The 16,262-nt window shown below is 39.7% G+C and overlaps 1 protein-coding gene across 1 annotated transcript in view; it reads right to left on the reverse strand.

The window, feature by feature from the left end:
* Positions 1–995: 995 nt before the first annotated feature.
* The window catches only part of ANKRD46 (ankyrin repeat domain 46), a 16,057-nt gene continuing 790 nt past the window's right edge, over positions 996–16,262 (reverse strand). Inside the window, exons 2-5 of the mRNA XM_026049999.1 lie at positions 15,668–15,759; positions 7,146–7,488; positions 6,006–6,164; positions 996–1,534 (exon numbers count right to left, since the gene is read on the reverse strand). Of these exons, the coding sequence (XP_025905784.1) occupies positions 1,318–1,534; positions 6,006–6,164; positions 7,146–7,456 (687 nt within the window). The 5' untranslated portion in view covers positions 7,457–7,488; positions 15,668–15,759 and the 3' untranslated portion in view covers positions 996–1,317. The remainder of the gene's footprint in view (positions 1,535–6,005; positions 6,165–7,145; positions 7,489–15,667; positions 15,760–16,262) is intronic.

Consider the following 16,262-nt stretch of genomic DNA (forward strand, 5'->3'; position numbering starts at 1 on the left):
AATCTCTGATTTGATATAGCAACGCTTTAGGAGTCATTTTTTWAAAAAAAGATTTATAAGATTTATTGGGTTTGCAGAATTCATTTTGTTTGGAATTTTCAAGGACAACTAAGGGAGTCACATAACTAACAACCATGGAAGGAAAAATCTTTCAAAGAAAGGCTACACAGCTTATTACATAATATCTTCATAAACCTAATTTTAAAAGTATTTGACATATTCATACCCTCAGATTATTAACAAATGAGCCAAAGATTTCACTACTGAAGTACAGAGGGGGACAGGATATCAGACATACAACATTTCTACAGATTACTGTTTTAAAATACTTGAACTCTTTGTACTCAGAAAAACACTTCAGGAGCTTGTAAGTGCTACCTGAAAACAACCACAACGGAAAACACCTCTATGAAGGAATTCCATCCAATAAATGTGCAACTGATACAAACACACGGTTCAGTTTGGTCTCTGTGGAGGAAAACAAACCTTACTCTTCATGACATCGTATCTCACAAGGACGAGGTGCTACAGAATTGATAGATACGGACCAAAACATCCAAATCACTCTTTTCTCCACCTTCAAGAGAAATGTTTGCTTAGTAAAGTTTCAACAAAAAGGCATATTTTAAAATCTAAAGCTGAAACTACATTGTTTTTTACAGCTTTGTTTCACAAAATGAGCTTCAGGCAGATATTATACAAACGTCAAACTCATTTGAGCGAGAAACACTACATTAAGCTAATAAATAAAGGAGTGAGCCATACATTAAAAATGCAGTAAGGTTTGAAATATTTCTCATTTCTTTATATAACCTAAGAGATGTGAGAAACTATAGGAAGGAGCTAAAAGAACCATGTAGTTACAGCTTAATATTGTATGTGGGTCTGGGTATACTATTACTCTGGTAACTTGGGAAGGACTTTTACAATAATATTTTTTTTTCAACTGAAATAGAAACAAAATGCTGTAGCACATTTMTTTCTTTTCATAAATAAAATACCTTGGTCTTGTATTAGGATACATTTTTCATGTTCAAGAATCTAAAATTCATTATGCAAGGCCTTTTCTAATCACAATAATTTAATAATTTAGCAGTAGAGACGTGTGTCTACACATTGTGTTCCAAGTCAGGTTAAGTCAGAAGTAGCTTGGGAATGCTTGGGAAATTAGTGTTTGAGCTGAAATGAATGAATCCCCCTTTCAAAAGGGCAAACAGGAGAGTGAGTATAAAAAGCAAACAGTATTTACAGCTGCCACTGCCTGCACCAAGAAGAGAATTCCCAGAAGCTCAGAATAAGGTTAGAGCAGAGCCAAGCTCAGTGCACCAGCTCGGGCTGGTTTTCCACGAAGGGAAGCACCCCGCTGACGTAGTAAGCGATCCCGAGGGACAGGAGGGCGATGACGATGATGAGGAGCAGCACCCTCCAGAAGCCCAGGTCCTCCACGAACTCTTGCCACGTGGTGCGGAAGCTGGACAGGACTCCCTCGCCTTGCTGCAGGTTGGGGTTCAGGAGGGAATGGCTCTCCATGGCACTGCGAAGCATCGGAAACACAACACACGAGAAAACACCTTGGAACAGGGCAGTAAGCCTGCTAAGAGCAGCTAAAACACCCTAATGAAAACCTGAACCCACTCTGAGATTTATAGTGTTGTCTTCGCTCAATCAAGACAGGACTCCTAACTCAAAACCCGAATTATTTGAAAAGATATTTATTAACTTGTGTGATGTCTGCTGCACACAACGGAAACGACAACCAAGAGAGGTGCTGAACTATGTGGTAAGTTTCACTACTCTCCTGCATTTCTTTGTSACAAGGCCTCTTCTCCAGCATAAACATGTCAGATAATGAAGTTCTGAAACGTTCTGCTCACACTGCTGTGCTCTCTGCCCCGCAGCACCCAGCAACTGCTCTGGTGCTTTCACATTCTACTGCCAACCCATCGSGTCCCCTCAGACCTGAGGCTATGAAGTAGGAATTGGAGCTCTTGCGTTTAAATGAGACAAAAACATGAAATTAGACTGTCAGAGGCATCTTGGCAATGAATCATCTGGAGGAAAAAAACGTAAGCTGTTTTGAATGCTGCACGACTTCTTGTATCGAGCACCCAACTCTACTGGTTTCACAAGTGATTTATAAAACCATCTCCCTGTTACCGTATGACACATCATAAACGCTAGGAAAATTTTCTCCTCGCTGGATTTCATAAACACTTATGTACGATTTTAGTCATGCACATAAGTCCTGCTGCTTCTCACTTGAGTGCAATTACCTGCAGAAGTGTTTACCTGACCCGGCTCTGGCAGTGCTGAAAGGAAACGGGGAAGCTGCCGTGTATCCAGCAATGTAAAGCAGAGGGTAAGCAGAGTAAAAATGTTTTTTCCTCTCTTCTAATTGCTTTCAGTTACTATATTCCCTAGGTACCTCTTACTCCTGTAATAGGACAAGGGATTTCAGGGAAAAGCAATTTCCTAGTCAAAATCAGATGAATAAATGCTATTGTTCTCAATGACAACAACAAATTGACAAAACACTGTTATTAGGAACAAGTCTCATTTGTGAATCTCTCTTCTACTAATATACAGTAGGAAAACTTTGCAGAAGAACTTCACACCATTCATCTGGATTTGTTTCTTCCAAGGAAGTAGAGCCCCTGAAGAACAATTAGACCGAATTCCCACACTTGGCTGAAGTACTATAGGGTCACGTGCAACAGCAGCAGCAAMCCAGAAATTGCGCATTAGGCACTTGCTTATTAAAACTTGTTTTTTACATATTTGCATGTCTGCTTTGCTGCAAAGCTTATTTTAGCTTGCAGGAATTAGTCATCTTCCTCACTTATTACGACTTCCCAAGCAAAACAAAGGGCTGCACAGGAGAGGCTATTGGTGTCCAACAGCACTAGGTGCTCGTTAAGTACTCACTAGTTAATGCATAACCACAGAGGGGATAAGGAAAGGTGCAAGGCAATTTAAATGAACAGATCACACACTGGCTCATTAAATAGAAAGGGGTACAGGGAAAACTTTTTTTCGTATTTTATACTACAGCCAAATTCATGTAATTCGGGCTATTTTCCTTATTATGGAGAATTGCTAATGCAGCACTGCATATTGCAAAGGAGTTGGTGCCACAGAGCAGAGGTGGGCTGGAAGCTCCCACCTGGGTGCCCTGTGGTGCCCAGCCTGGTCCCGCTGGGCTGTGCAGGTAACGGTGGGGTTCGTGCTCAGAACAACCGTTACCTTTCCACAGGTTCATATATGATGGAAGAGAATGAAGGAGCGGAAAAAGAAAATGAAAAGAGGGCTGAAACACTTCAAGCATCTCTAAAACAAGCTGAAAACGAGAAAAGGGAGGAGTGAAACTGCAGAGGTCTGAAAAGCCAGCTTTTACCAAGACATTATTTACTTACTAAGCAAACTTGCTGCTGCCAGCATCCATTAAATGCTCTTTCTAAAGTATTCCTGACATGTTCAACAGCTCCCAGACAAGCAGGGCAGCGCCYGGCTCCCGGCTCTGCACCTCTCCCCAGGGAGAGCTGCTGCCTTCCCTGCCAAAGCAAAAGCAACGCGGGAGCAGGGAGGCCGGGCCCGGCAGGGCAGCCGCGCTCGCCGCGCGACGCTGTCCCAACAAAGCTCAGCACTAAAATGGGGCTCAGCTGTCATCCCRCACGTTAACACCGGCAGAACATTTCCGTGCCACAGGCAACTTCCAGGCACACTTAATAGGACTCAGAAATGCAGCAGGCACAAGCTCTAATAATTAATACCAACGTGATTTGCAGAATACTATCTAACTTCACGTTTTAAAATGGTACCTGGGACGAGCTGGAGGTAGGGGATTACCTGATGTGTGATAAAGAACTTCCAGTCTTCTCACTAGGAGTATTTTTAGCATAGTTTCTGCATTATTATTGGTTTCAATTTTCAGATACCAATTTCGTTCAGACAATTTAATTGTAATTTACAGTGAAGACCATGTACTTTTTGATGCAAACTAGACCAAAATCATTGGACAAGACTCCCTGCCTTTCGTATATAATGATGAAAACCCGTGACTGCTGCACCCTTATTAGAAAATATTTAAAAAAAAAAAACAGTATTTGGAAAAATTCAGTATGAGAGCAAGAATTTCAAACAATGTAATAGCCTGGCTTGCAAAATATATATTTTGGAAAACAGTACTGGAAAGGATGTCTTCTGCTGTTAATCTCACTCCCACATTTTGTCATGTTTACTTGCAATTCGGTGGTTTCCGGATTAGTCTCCTTTAAAACTTGCAAAGTTTCTTGCCTCATCCAAATCCTGGGAGAAAGTTCTCTTGGAACCTCATTGTAGAAAAACGCCCTCAATTTTCAATCAAAAAAATTTTTTTTTCCTCTGGCTCTTGTGATAGATTCTTTTGTCTTAAACATTTRTTTTGCATCTTAAAAACAGTGTTTCTAGATGTGAAGCACAGTCCTCTCAACCTTCACTCTGCCAGGCTAAAACAAGTCATATTCACCTCTTTTTACATGACAGATTTTCTCTCCCTTAACCACCCAAGTAATCTTTCTTCATCCTTATTAAAGGATAAATGCAGCTTCTCTCAATGGGGATAAACAGCACCACAGAACGTATTACACATTACGGAGTTACTGTTGCTTTGGCAAAGACATTTAACAGTGCTCCATGTAGTGAGTCCACCTCACCTWGCACATTCTAGGATTTCATTGCCTTTTTGGGGGTAGCATTACTCCTGTGAGTGAGTAATACACCAAGCCTTTTTTTCTGCACCATCATTTTCTACTGAAGAATTTCCACTTTACAGCATATGGCTTTAAGTAAATAAAGCTGAATTTTGAGCTTAATGAATCACAATTCATTACTACTATTTTCCTCTTCCTAGTCATCCACCTTTTCGTCTAAAACACCCCAAATCTCCTCTAAGTTGCCTATATCTCTTTTTGCAATACCATTAACACATTACCTCTTTCTGAGCCAATACCATAACTTATTATTTCTTAGTTCTTATTTCTTAGTTCTTATAGTATTATTATATTCTTAGCATAGTATCATTATATTCTTATATTATATTATATTATATTATATTATATTATATTATATTATATTATATATATTACATATTATATTATAATATATAATATATAATTTATATTATATCATAATATATCATATCATATCATATCATATCATATCATATCATATCTTATCTTATCTTATCTTATCTTATATTATATTATATTATATTATATTATATATATATTATATATATATATTATATATATATTATTATATTCTTAGTTCTTATAGTATTATTAGTTCTTATTATTAGTTCTTATTATTAGTTCTTATTAGTATTTACATTAATAAATTACTTCTAATACTGTCCTTGAAATTGTCAGCAATTCTCCTAAGTTATCAGTTCTCTACATATCAATAGTTCTTTAGCCACTAAATAATTTTTACTTTATTCTCCGTTTTTTCCAGGACCACTACCAACAAAAATTTCACCTATGACACTATATTAAATACYCAGTTTCAAACGGTGAAAAGTCTGTTCTCTGTTCTTTGTACATATCTATTCTTTGCACATATTCTTTGACATCATCCTAGGAAACCTAGGTTAAACCTAGGTTAGGTTAGCCTTTGATATTGCACTTTGCCCCATTTTCCCTCTGCTTACATGCTAAGTTGTAGAGTATCTGCTTCTTTGGGACTCTAGTAGGAAAGTCAGTAGTTACTAAAGCTGCTTCCATTGGAAAATGATCATCTCAATAGAAAAAGTTCTTTTTCCCTTAGATTTTGTCTGTTTAAAGAATTTTTTCCAAATCCTAATATTTGATTTGGCCTGATAAAATCGGGCTACTTGACATGTGTTTTGAGAGGAACTAATAAGCAAATCAAATCATGAAAATCTGTCAGTAATAAACCTCTGGGAGTACAGACATACTTTACATACACATCATTATTTCTCCTGGTATTTCTTTCTGTTTCGTAAATACCTTTCACTCTCAGCAGTCTGCATGGTTTCCAGCTTAGAGTGAGCTCCTCTGTTAAATCCTTTCACCTCCTGCTCCTCCAAGGACTCCAGCAGCCTAATGACATCTTTGTTGACACCTCTCCGTTTGGCAAGAACAAGGGGCGTTGCACCTTGGTGATTGCTGAAATAACCCAAATAAAAGGGCACGGGAAGAAAAGATGTTCTTAAAATAGAAGTTTTGTGACAACTCAACATAACAGACAGTACTGAACTTCTTAAGTCCTCAGAGCTTTTTTTTGCCATGTAAGAGACAGCAGGCAATACCTATGAAAGGCAGAACATGATCGATTGTAGAAAACAAACAAACAAGCAAAAYGTATATTTCATTTATAAATGACACAACAACAGAAATCCCTAAAGAATTCAGTCTGCCAATAACTAGTTTTGCTGAGCTAACAGCATGGGCAAGGGAGAGACGACAGACTCTAAGGTTTTGAATTTACTACTGGTGTTTTTCACCTGCTGGGAAYGTGCAGAAAAGTCAACAGACAAAGTCATGCAGCATTGAAACAAGCAGTCATTTTGCAGCTTGAAAGCTTGCACGGGAGCACCCGCATCTGACAGCTGTTACAAGGCAGAAGGAAAAAATACACAATAATTAAAAGGAGGACTGAGTCACAGACTTTGGGGAAGGGGAAAACTGAAAGGAATCAAGGTCACCAAACGAATACGGGCATGAAGAAATGCACACACCACTGTAGTCTGTCTTATACAGTGGAAAAACCAAAGCAGCTGAAATGTGGTAAAGAAAATTATTTTAAAGTAATTGATGTCATTTTCTTCTTTGGTCACACCTCACATCTGGATATCCGGCCAAGCCAGAACTGCAATGTCACCAGGGAGGCAGAATTACACAGAGCGGCCAGATCAGCAGCTGCTATTTTTATCTGCTTTGTTTGCTGCACATGACCAGCAAGAGTGAGTGGCCTTTTACTGCTCTCCTGCCTTTTTATTTTGTCTTTTTATTATGCGGCATCTTAAAAAAACTGAACTGTGCTAAATTTAGCACCTCAGCAGCAACCAATTTGTATCCATGGTGCTCTGGAGACTGGACACTAATACATTATAAAAATGGGGCTGTAAATAAAAAAAAGTGACTTACCAAATGTCAATTTTAAGTCCATTCGAAACGAGGAACTGGATGGTATCCACATGGCCACACAGGTGAAGGGCTGTGTTACCCTGGTAATCAGTGGCCAGTAGGTCGGCACCAAATTTGTGCAGGAGCTGACAGATGTCTACATTTCCTCTGGCTGCTGCGAGGTGAAGGCCGGTTCGGCCCCGGCTGTCACGAATATTTGGGTCAAAGCCGCTCTCCAGGAGCCTTTTGGAGTAGTTGAAGTCTCCGTCAATGCAAGCCTGCAGCAGCGGCACGTTGGTCTGTGAAGAGTCATTTACAAAAACGTAGGACATGGTTCTGACTCTCTCTGGGGCAGGTTATAAAGCTGCGAGCAAAAGTGGAAAAAATGAGAGGGAAAGGGGGTAAATAAATAAAATGCAAAGATTTTGTTTCAGGCTTGTGATGCAACAGTGTTCTGGTTAACTATATGCACCTTTTGTAAGACTGCCATATATACCTTTTTATTTTGTCACCTATACGAGGTCTCCTTCCACACTAGTGCACTCACCCCGCTGGGGGAACGGAACCGTGGGCAGCAGCAGGGAATTCCAGTTAAACCTCTCCCGGGTTTGAGAGGTTAGAACATTTCTATCCTTTAGCTCTTATTCCATGCTTTAAATTAAAGATGAAACACCCACAGAGGTCGCTTGGGAATGGTTACAGACCGGCCTGCTTAAGAGCCATACCACTTTGGGCTGTTCAGATTAACAAACTTGATTTAAGCTCCACCAGTCTGTACTTCYCACCTGGCCAGATTCTGCTGCGCGTGCCAACCCTGCCTTGTTTGCCACTGCAGGGACACACAGTCAGCCTGCTCTGTGAAGCACAGAGGAGCAGCTTGCCTGTCCTGGTATGTGCATAACAGGGAGAGCGGGGCTGCCAGTGTGGTTTTTTGCATTTGAGGGTCCACCACCACGTCAAGCACCCTGTTCCACACTCACACACTCGCTGCAGGGTTTGTGCCACCTGGGGCACYACCAGCTTTAAAAGCTTCTTCAGCCCTGCTACAGCAACCTTTGCTTAGAAAAGAGCAGGCTTGATTTCTGTAGGATGTGACCATGACCTTCACATTCTGCACTAAACCTTCCTTCAAGTACGACCGTAAATCATTTTAAAACCTCCAATTAACAGCCGTGTCAGCAGCACAAAATCCTGCTCACACTTGATAAAAAGATGATGGTTCACTTACAATATTTGAAGGCTTACACTTGCTTAGAAAAACAAGGGCTGTCATAAATCACCAGCAGAATACTACACTGAAGAGAAGGGTGCTGCTTGTACAGCACTGCAAGCCTATGTTTGTGTTTTCACACCAGRTGTACGTGTGATAAAGCCTTATACAAGTCTCTCATCATCTTCCCCACTGAATTCTAAAGAAACATTAACACCAAGAAGCCCCCAGTGCCTATGAGAGGGAGCTCAAAGGTTCGTGGTTATCACAAAGTAYAACTGACTCCTCATTCAGTATCTGTAACCAGGAGAATCTGCTATGAAATGAACACTGAGGTGTAGAAGACTAAATGAAACTTCAGTATTTCACAGGAAAAAGCTACAGAAACTAGAAAAAAAAATCCTTCTTGCCAATACTTGAAGACTGTGGGCCAAACAAATACATTTTCCCATTCACACACAAACACACAGAAAGTGCCATCTGGTTTGATTTATTTTTGTAATTTAAAAGACTTTTCTACAAATACACAAACGCAATTCCATTCTACATATGGGCTATCTAACCTCAGCGAGATATAAGCTGTATAGAAAGGTGAAATAAACAATCTTTAATAAAACACCAGTCCCCAAATAACAGCTTTTCCTTCAAATTAATTTAATTTAGCAAAAAAAAAATCTATCAAACAAAAACTCAGAAAAAAATAGATATTTTTAAATAAACAAAATATGGTTACACTGGTACCCACACTGTGTCAGAAAGGCTATTGCTGTAATGACCGACAATTTATTAAGTGAATTAGAAAAGAAAAACTACAAAGTATTAGTCATTCCCTGGAGCAGTTTCTGAAAGGTAATTCACACAGCAACTCTCTATGCAACTAAAAGCTGGGATAGGGACCATTAAGTGCTAATGTCAGAGAGACAATTWGAAGAAGTGAATTTACTGCAGTTAGTATCAAGGCAAAAAAATACTGTAAAAGGCGAATTCTGAATATGCCAAGAAATTACTACTGTTGCAGTCAACATGAACAAACCATTTAATTTCATTCAGTAGATGACAGCTTCCAAAAAAAAAAAAAAAAAAAAAAGTGTCACTATCTGATGAAAATGTATTATTTCTGCAAACAAAGTTTTTATAATTTGGCACTGATGGAAATTACTTCTGAGAAAACGCAACTGAAAGAGGCCCTCTCAAGTGAGCAGAATCTCCATTAAAAAGAAATATTAGAAAATTATTTTCCTAAGCTTATACAATATGGATATAGCCTGATCACTTTTATCATGGTGCTTTTATTATTATTTTTAGAAATTATTCTGAAAGACTATTTTTCAATAATATATATAGGGAGAGAAAAAAATCTAACAATATTCTGAGAAGAAAGAAGGAGCTATCTTGAAAAACATTCTAACATTCTTTCAAATCTTAAACTACCCTTAAACTCGCACTGCTTTTGGACAGTTTTACTTTCAGTAAACAKGTTCTCTTGCCTCCGTGCGGCTCAGCGGGCTCGAGAGCTCTCAAGCAGCTCCAGATAAAGCAATACATGAATGAAATGCTTGAGACAATCACTCCGGGACCAGATTCTCTCACATTCACCACAAAAATACCAAGGGCTACAAGTTGTCCTTAATCACCCAAACGCTGCTCCATGATTTATCACTCCTCTAGACTCCAGGCTTTCCAAGAGCTCACCCCCCGGCCCCCAAATCAGAGCAGTTGTCACTGCTTTAAAGTAGCAGCTCAAAACAACAGAAACAACAGTAGGAAAAAAAAGGTAATTTAATCATAAGGAAAAAAAATGCCTCTGAATGCTATTCAGACATTGAAGTGTGTACCCACCAGCTAGCCCCTTTCCCTTCCTACACAGAGGGAGAAATTCCTTSGTAACTTTTCATATGTATACCTACTTTTATGTGAAACTTAGAGAAGTCTTTTAAGTGAACGTTCTATTTACTTTGAAAACGGAATGATCAATTGTCATTTCTGAGGAAAGACCACCATCACCCACATCTCTTTCCAGTAGAGCTCTTAGTCTTCCAATAAAWCCCTTTACCTCCTCCTCGCAACTGCTCCAGTTGGAGCTCCAGTGGAGATGTACTAGCTTTAACAAGCAGCATCTCACAACCACGACACGTCTTTCAAACCCAGCAGYTTTGCAGCATTTTGCTCTTCCTAACTTTATTGCTTTTTCTAATAGTGCCCGGGGACAAGGTATCACAGCAGGTTCTGTTRACCTGCCTCTTTTTCACGTCTCTGGAAGGACATGGGAGTAGGTGGCAGTGCAAAACCACCACCACTTACTCATTTGCTTAATCATCTTYTCCTCCTGCAGCACTGAAAATGCACATGCGAGATCCCCGGGTATATTCACTTGATGTCAGGACCACACTGTAAATAGAAACTCTGCTGCACTTGTAGACTGCAAAATGCCTTACGAAAAAGTTACAATTATTGATCTTCTTTTATAGTTCTGTAGGCAATTGTTCTAACAAACAGAACATTTGCACAGCATTAAAAAGGAAAAAAGAAATAATAATAATAAAAAAGATCTCCAGTGCCAATCAAGGTCTGCCCAGTCCTTGCCCAGACAATATATTAAATGCACTGTGTATATATGTACACAGAATAAGAAAAGAGATAGGGTAAATAAGGTTGCCAGCTTAGTCCTAAAATAGGACTTAATATTTCTTTTAGCAGAACTTCATTGACAGATTCACAAACATTTTATGCTTACTCCACTTAACAGGCATCTCTGCTGCATCAGTTATTTCCGTGCACTTTATCAAGTACACATTTAAATATTTCTGAATCTTGTCCCTTTCTTTATGTTTTACAAAACAGAATTCAAGGAGAAATTTATAGGTTTCTTTGGATTACCTGTAACTTTAATTTCCAACAAGTACCTCCTGTAAATCAGAAGTCAGATCCTGAAGGATTTCACTTCAGGGCTTCCCTAGTCATTGCYATCAGCTCGACTACAGCTGCTTTTACAGAGGCCACGAAGCCATACACATYTGTCAGAAGAGCCAAGCTCTTCAGAAGCGCTCACTCAAATTCCTTCCTCACTTTACCTGGGATCTTGCAGAGTGCTAAGGAGCATTCGTTCCGTGTTTATGAAGTGTTTGTGTTCAAGTCTGCTGCAGGGCTCGGAGGAGAGGCCAAACGGTAACTGTGCAGGGAATGTGCAGCCCGGAGCCGGGCGCCACTCCGGATTTCTGGACGGGCAGCGCCACGCCGTGGCCCCATCAAACTGCTCTGCACCTCAGCACAGAGCGGGGTGATCAGCCCGGGCCCCACTCACATCACTTCTCCTAGTCCTTTTGGTAGCACTGTCTGTTCTCCTGGGAAGGAAATGATGCAGGCCTCGGAAATAAGCTTTTACATCCCTTGATGTAAGAACTCTGAAATCTGGAATTCCCTTGCTGTGTAGACAGCAATCGTGTTTAAGCTCTGAGCTTATCCTAGTGAAAAGAACACTCTCATATGTGACATGAGTTCTGAGGATAAAGGTAATTCCTTTAAAAACTATACATTTTTGACAGCTTATTTAAATGACAAACTAACAAAAACTTCTTGCACAACCAGTATTCTGAGGATGGCAAGTTTACTAACACAGAGAAACTTCCTGTCCCCCTGCAAAAGTGCTCGGAAGTCAGAGCTTAGTGAGCTTTATTACAGTAATAAAGCAGACATAGAACCAAGACAGCCACAAAATGGCAATTTATAATATAGAGTCCATATTGTCGTAGTTTCTTATCATGTGTATTTTAGCATGTGTGTATTATTCTTTTAAGTCAAACCTCCTAGTCATACAACCTTCTAATGCACACAGCATTAAATCCAGTTTCAGCCCTCACAAACACAGGCCAATTAAGGATGAGAACTCCTAATTTCCTATATTGTTTATATACAACCAATTGTCCCATTTTGCCTTTAAAGTATAAATAATATATTGCTCTTCTTGCTCATCAAAATTGTTAGTGTATGTTACCAAATAATACCAAGGAGAAGACAGCTAACACTGTCAGATCCACAACTCTTACTGTGCCAACAGGATATAGAGGCTTCTGCTCTGAATGTTCAGGTTGACATAGTAGATCACACAACCAGATTATCAAAGTTAAATAGTCAACCAGAGCATTCGCTTCTTTCAGATGCCCTAAATCCCTACCAAGCATAATTACAAATGTTTTTAATTACAAATGTTTTTTTTGTATTATGTATGTAAACATGGTCAGATGAGGTGGTACAACTGGTAGGTTTCATTTTTAATATATTCTATTTTTTAATATTTTATCATGYTAGGCTCAACAATTTTCTCAACATAGGCAAACATGCAGAACAGACTGAAGGGAGTATATTAGCAGTCTAGGGAAACTTCAGTAGYTTAGAGGAAAAGACTCACCTATCACATCTTTGACCAGCAACAGCTACCAGACTGAATTTGATTTGTGGAAGATGAAAGTTTTAATAAAATTGAGAAAATAGTTTTGTTTTTCTGAATTTATATGTTCTTTTTTTTAAATCATGAAAGGTGCCAAACTGACTGCAATAAAAATAAGTATCATATATTTGATCCCAAAGAGATAAGGTATATAAAAACTAAAAGCTACTTATTAGTGCCAGGTGTTAATGATATGCTTGATGTTCCAATACCCAAATCTCATATGTTTTCAGATATCCAGTATTTAGGAACTACTAACAGGAATAAATCAGAAAGGCAAACAAGATGAGTCTAGTAGGAGGGTGGCACCACGCACTAATGAAGGAGCTGGGTTATCTAACAGGATGGTACATCTTGCCTTTTCTTCTCTGCAGAAACTCTGGAGATGCTCTGAATAGGTACCCTGTTACTCTGCATCTCTTGGGAGACACCTCATGTCTGCATCTACTTCCAGTGCTTCTCTGCAGCGTATTAGTTCTGCAGCAAAACATGCAAGAACTTCACGGCTTCTGCAGGCACTGGTTTTTGATAAGTGAAAACAAAACATAGGTATCTTGTTAACTTCATCCTTATGGCTYGGCAAATTAAGGAAGTTCAAGAAAACAATTCTACCATCAGCTTAGCCCAAGTTCACATATGGAAAATTGTCTCAAACTGTTTATATGAACAATTCAGCCTGTTAGCACTGAAAAAAATGCTAATATTAACTCTGCAATCAATCATAAAACTTTTTAATTTGACAAAGGAGGCTTGACAGTCCTGTGCTTTAAATGTTGTTTTTGCTGCATGATTTTAATACAAAACTAAGTTCTCAGCTGATGACAATTAATCTATTTACAGTAGCATCATTCTTCAGCAATCCTTTCCAAATTCAGCAAAACTTTCCAAATTATTCATATCTAATAAAAATATACAATAGAAAAATTTGATTGCTTATTACTTTCAAGTTCAGTTAAAACCCCAAATCTTGTACAAGGGAAACTGAGATACTACTTTTAACAGAACTGTTTTTCCTTCTAAGAAGTTTTCTCATAACTCACTCACATCTGACACTGCTTTCTTTAGTTAAACCATTCACAAACTTTTAAAGACAGAAGGTTGGCAAGATTTTTGCCAATGCATTATTTTAAAATATTTTTATGATATATTTTAATATATATTGCACATATGTTTTTAGAGTATTTATCYATTAATGCATACATGCTATACATATAAACAGCATGTGAGTGTGTTCATGAATATGTGCATGGAGAAGCAGGCATGAGGTGTCCAGGTTCCCGACCTTCCTGGAAACTGGAATTATCAACAATGTTAAGGAAGATGATTGGGAAAAGGTTGGAAAAAGGTGAAACAGATTTGAAATTGTAACTACAGAATCTGAGAGAGAGGGGGGCAGCTCAACTCATGTTTATCAATGATTAGATCCTGTGAGCCTGGAAACAAAAGACCTCACTTACACAGAGAAAAGCTGCACAATTAGATAAAGTATTAGTGTTTACCCAGTTATCTGGTGTCCAAAGAACAACAATGTCAGTGTTTCTTATAAAGGCTTTAACAGATGATTCTCAGCTCTATTAAAGAAAGCATGACCAGAAACAGTACAAAAGCAAGTTGTGTCAATTATTACTATGATTATTACTATGGTAAACAAGAAGGTAACATAAAAATAGTTGGAGTAGAGCATTGCATAGGTCCAGGTAAGCCTACAGCCCAGGTCCACCTAAGCCTACATCCCATTTCAAATAGTGGCCAAAAGCAATGGAGGAAAAAAAATGAAAAAAGCAGAACTCMGTAAACATATGCTGCTCCTTTCTCCAGTCACAATATTCCTCCCTCAGGTGGATGTGGTTCTTGTGTGTTCAGAATCCCTGAGTAGATCTCCCCTAGGAACCTGTCCACTATCCCTCTTCAGGTCACGCAGATTTTTAATATCCACAATATTCTCTGGCAAGTTCTCCAATGCAATTATTTATGTAGAAACACATGCTTTCTACATGTGAAACACACATGTGTTCTACATGTGTTTCACATTAAGGCCTTGCTAGTTTCACTTCCCTAGTTTTTATATTGGAGACCCCTGGCCATTATTTTCATGCCAAATGTCATTTTATAGGCCTTTATCACATCCTTCCAAGGCTTTTTTAGAGCATGACTCCGAGCTTTCTCAGTCATCCTTCTACAGTGAGTGATTTCATGTCTTTGATCATTCTTGTCCTCTGAATCTCACTCATTTTTATGATATGCTTCCTGAGATGGAAGGGGAGGGAACAGAACCGCAYGCAGTATTTCAGGTGTACACTGGACATAGTGGCAGGACAGCATCCTCCACCTCATTCTCTATTTGTTTCTGTTAATACTTATTATTTGATTTACCATTTTGCCCATTCATTATTGTTGCAGTTATGTTTTTATGGAACCATATAATTCCAAAACATTRCCTATTAGTGGAAGCACAGCAATACATGAAATTTATATGTGAAATTAGGTTTCTTTTTACCCTATCTGAAGCACATAATGCACCAAATTTCACCTGCTATTACACTGCCAAGTTATTTTGTCTTACAGGGCCATTTGCAATTTTCCAGCTGACCCTTTTCTTCACCCCCTTAAATCACTCTGCCATCAGCAAACTCCATCACCTTGCTACTCAGCAACTCTCCCGAGATGCTGATGGAAACACCAACAGCGCAGGATCCACAGCAGGACGCTGCAGAACTTCTCCGGTAACGTTGCTCCACTGAGAAGGCTGAGCATCAGTTAAAAGAGAAAAGCCCCCAAAGTCCTGGGTCAAACCAAATAAGCCTAGTCCCAAGGCGGACCGTCCCAGAACTCATTCCATAACCTCCCGTTAGACCGGGATTTGGTGGTTTTCTTCCCAACGTTACTCACCACAGCTCGTCTCCTGGGACTTCCTGCTCCACTCTACAATCCTGGTGACAGCTTCCACTTTTTCAGGGCAGTAACAATTCCTCTTGCTGCATCTACCAAAAATAATAACAATATTAAAAATCCTATTCAATTTACTCTAAAAAGGGCAATTATTTTATCAAAGAGAGAGCTTATCACGAGATAAGCTAATACAGACTACCCTGGACAAAAACACRGTGCCTTTATTCTCCTTTATTCCACATCTCCTTCTGGAAACTCAATTTCCYTACCCCAAACGTGCCGGGAAGGCCGCGACACCCCCGTGCCAGGGAGGGCGGCTGCACAACCTGCCCTCCATGACACCCCCCGAGCGGCGCGGGGACCCGCTCTGCCCTCCTCTCCCTAACCCTGACAACACGTCAAATAAACTCAATAAACAAATGAAATATYTGTTTATCATCCAGGCCCCGTCGCTCCGCGGCGGGCGGCGGGTTTCATCGTTGCGGCCGCGCTCCCGCCCCCGGCGCCGCCATCCCGGGAGGGGTAAAGGGGGCAAACGGCGGAGCCCGCCTCACCCGCGGCCGCCCCGCGGTTCCTGCCGCTCCGCTCCGCTCCG

The sequence above is a fragment of the Nothoprocta perdicaria genome, unplaced genomic scaffold (genome assembly GCF_003342845.1).
Source record: "Nothoprocta perdicaria isolate Ctin4 unplaced genomic scaffold, notPer1 scaffold_64, whole genome shotgun sequence".
Classification (NCBI taxonomy): Eukaryota; Metazoa; Chordata; class Aves; order Tinamiformes; family Tinamidae; genus Nothoprocta; species Nothoprocta perdicaria.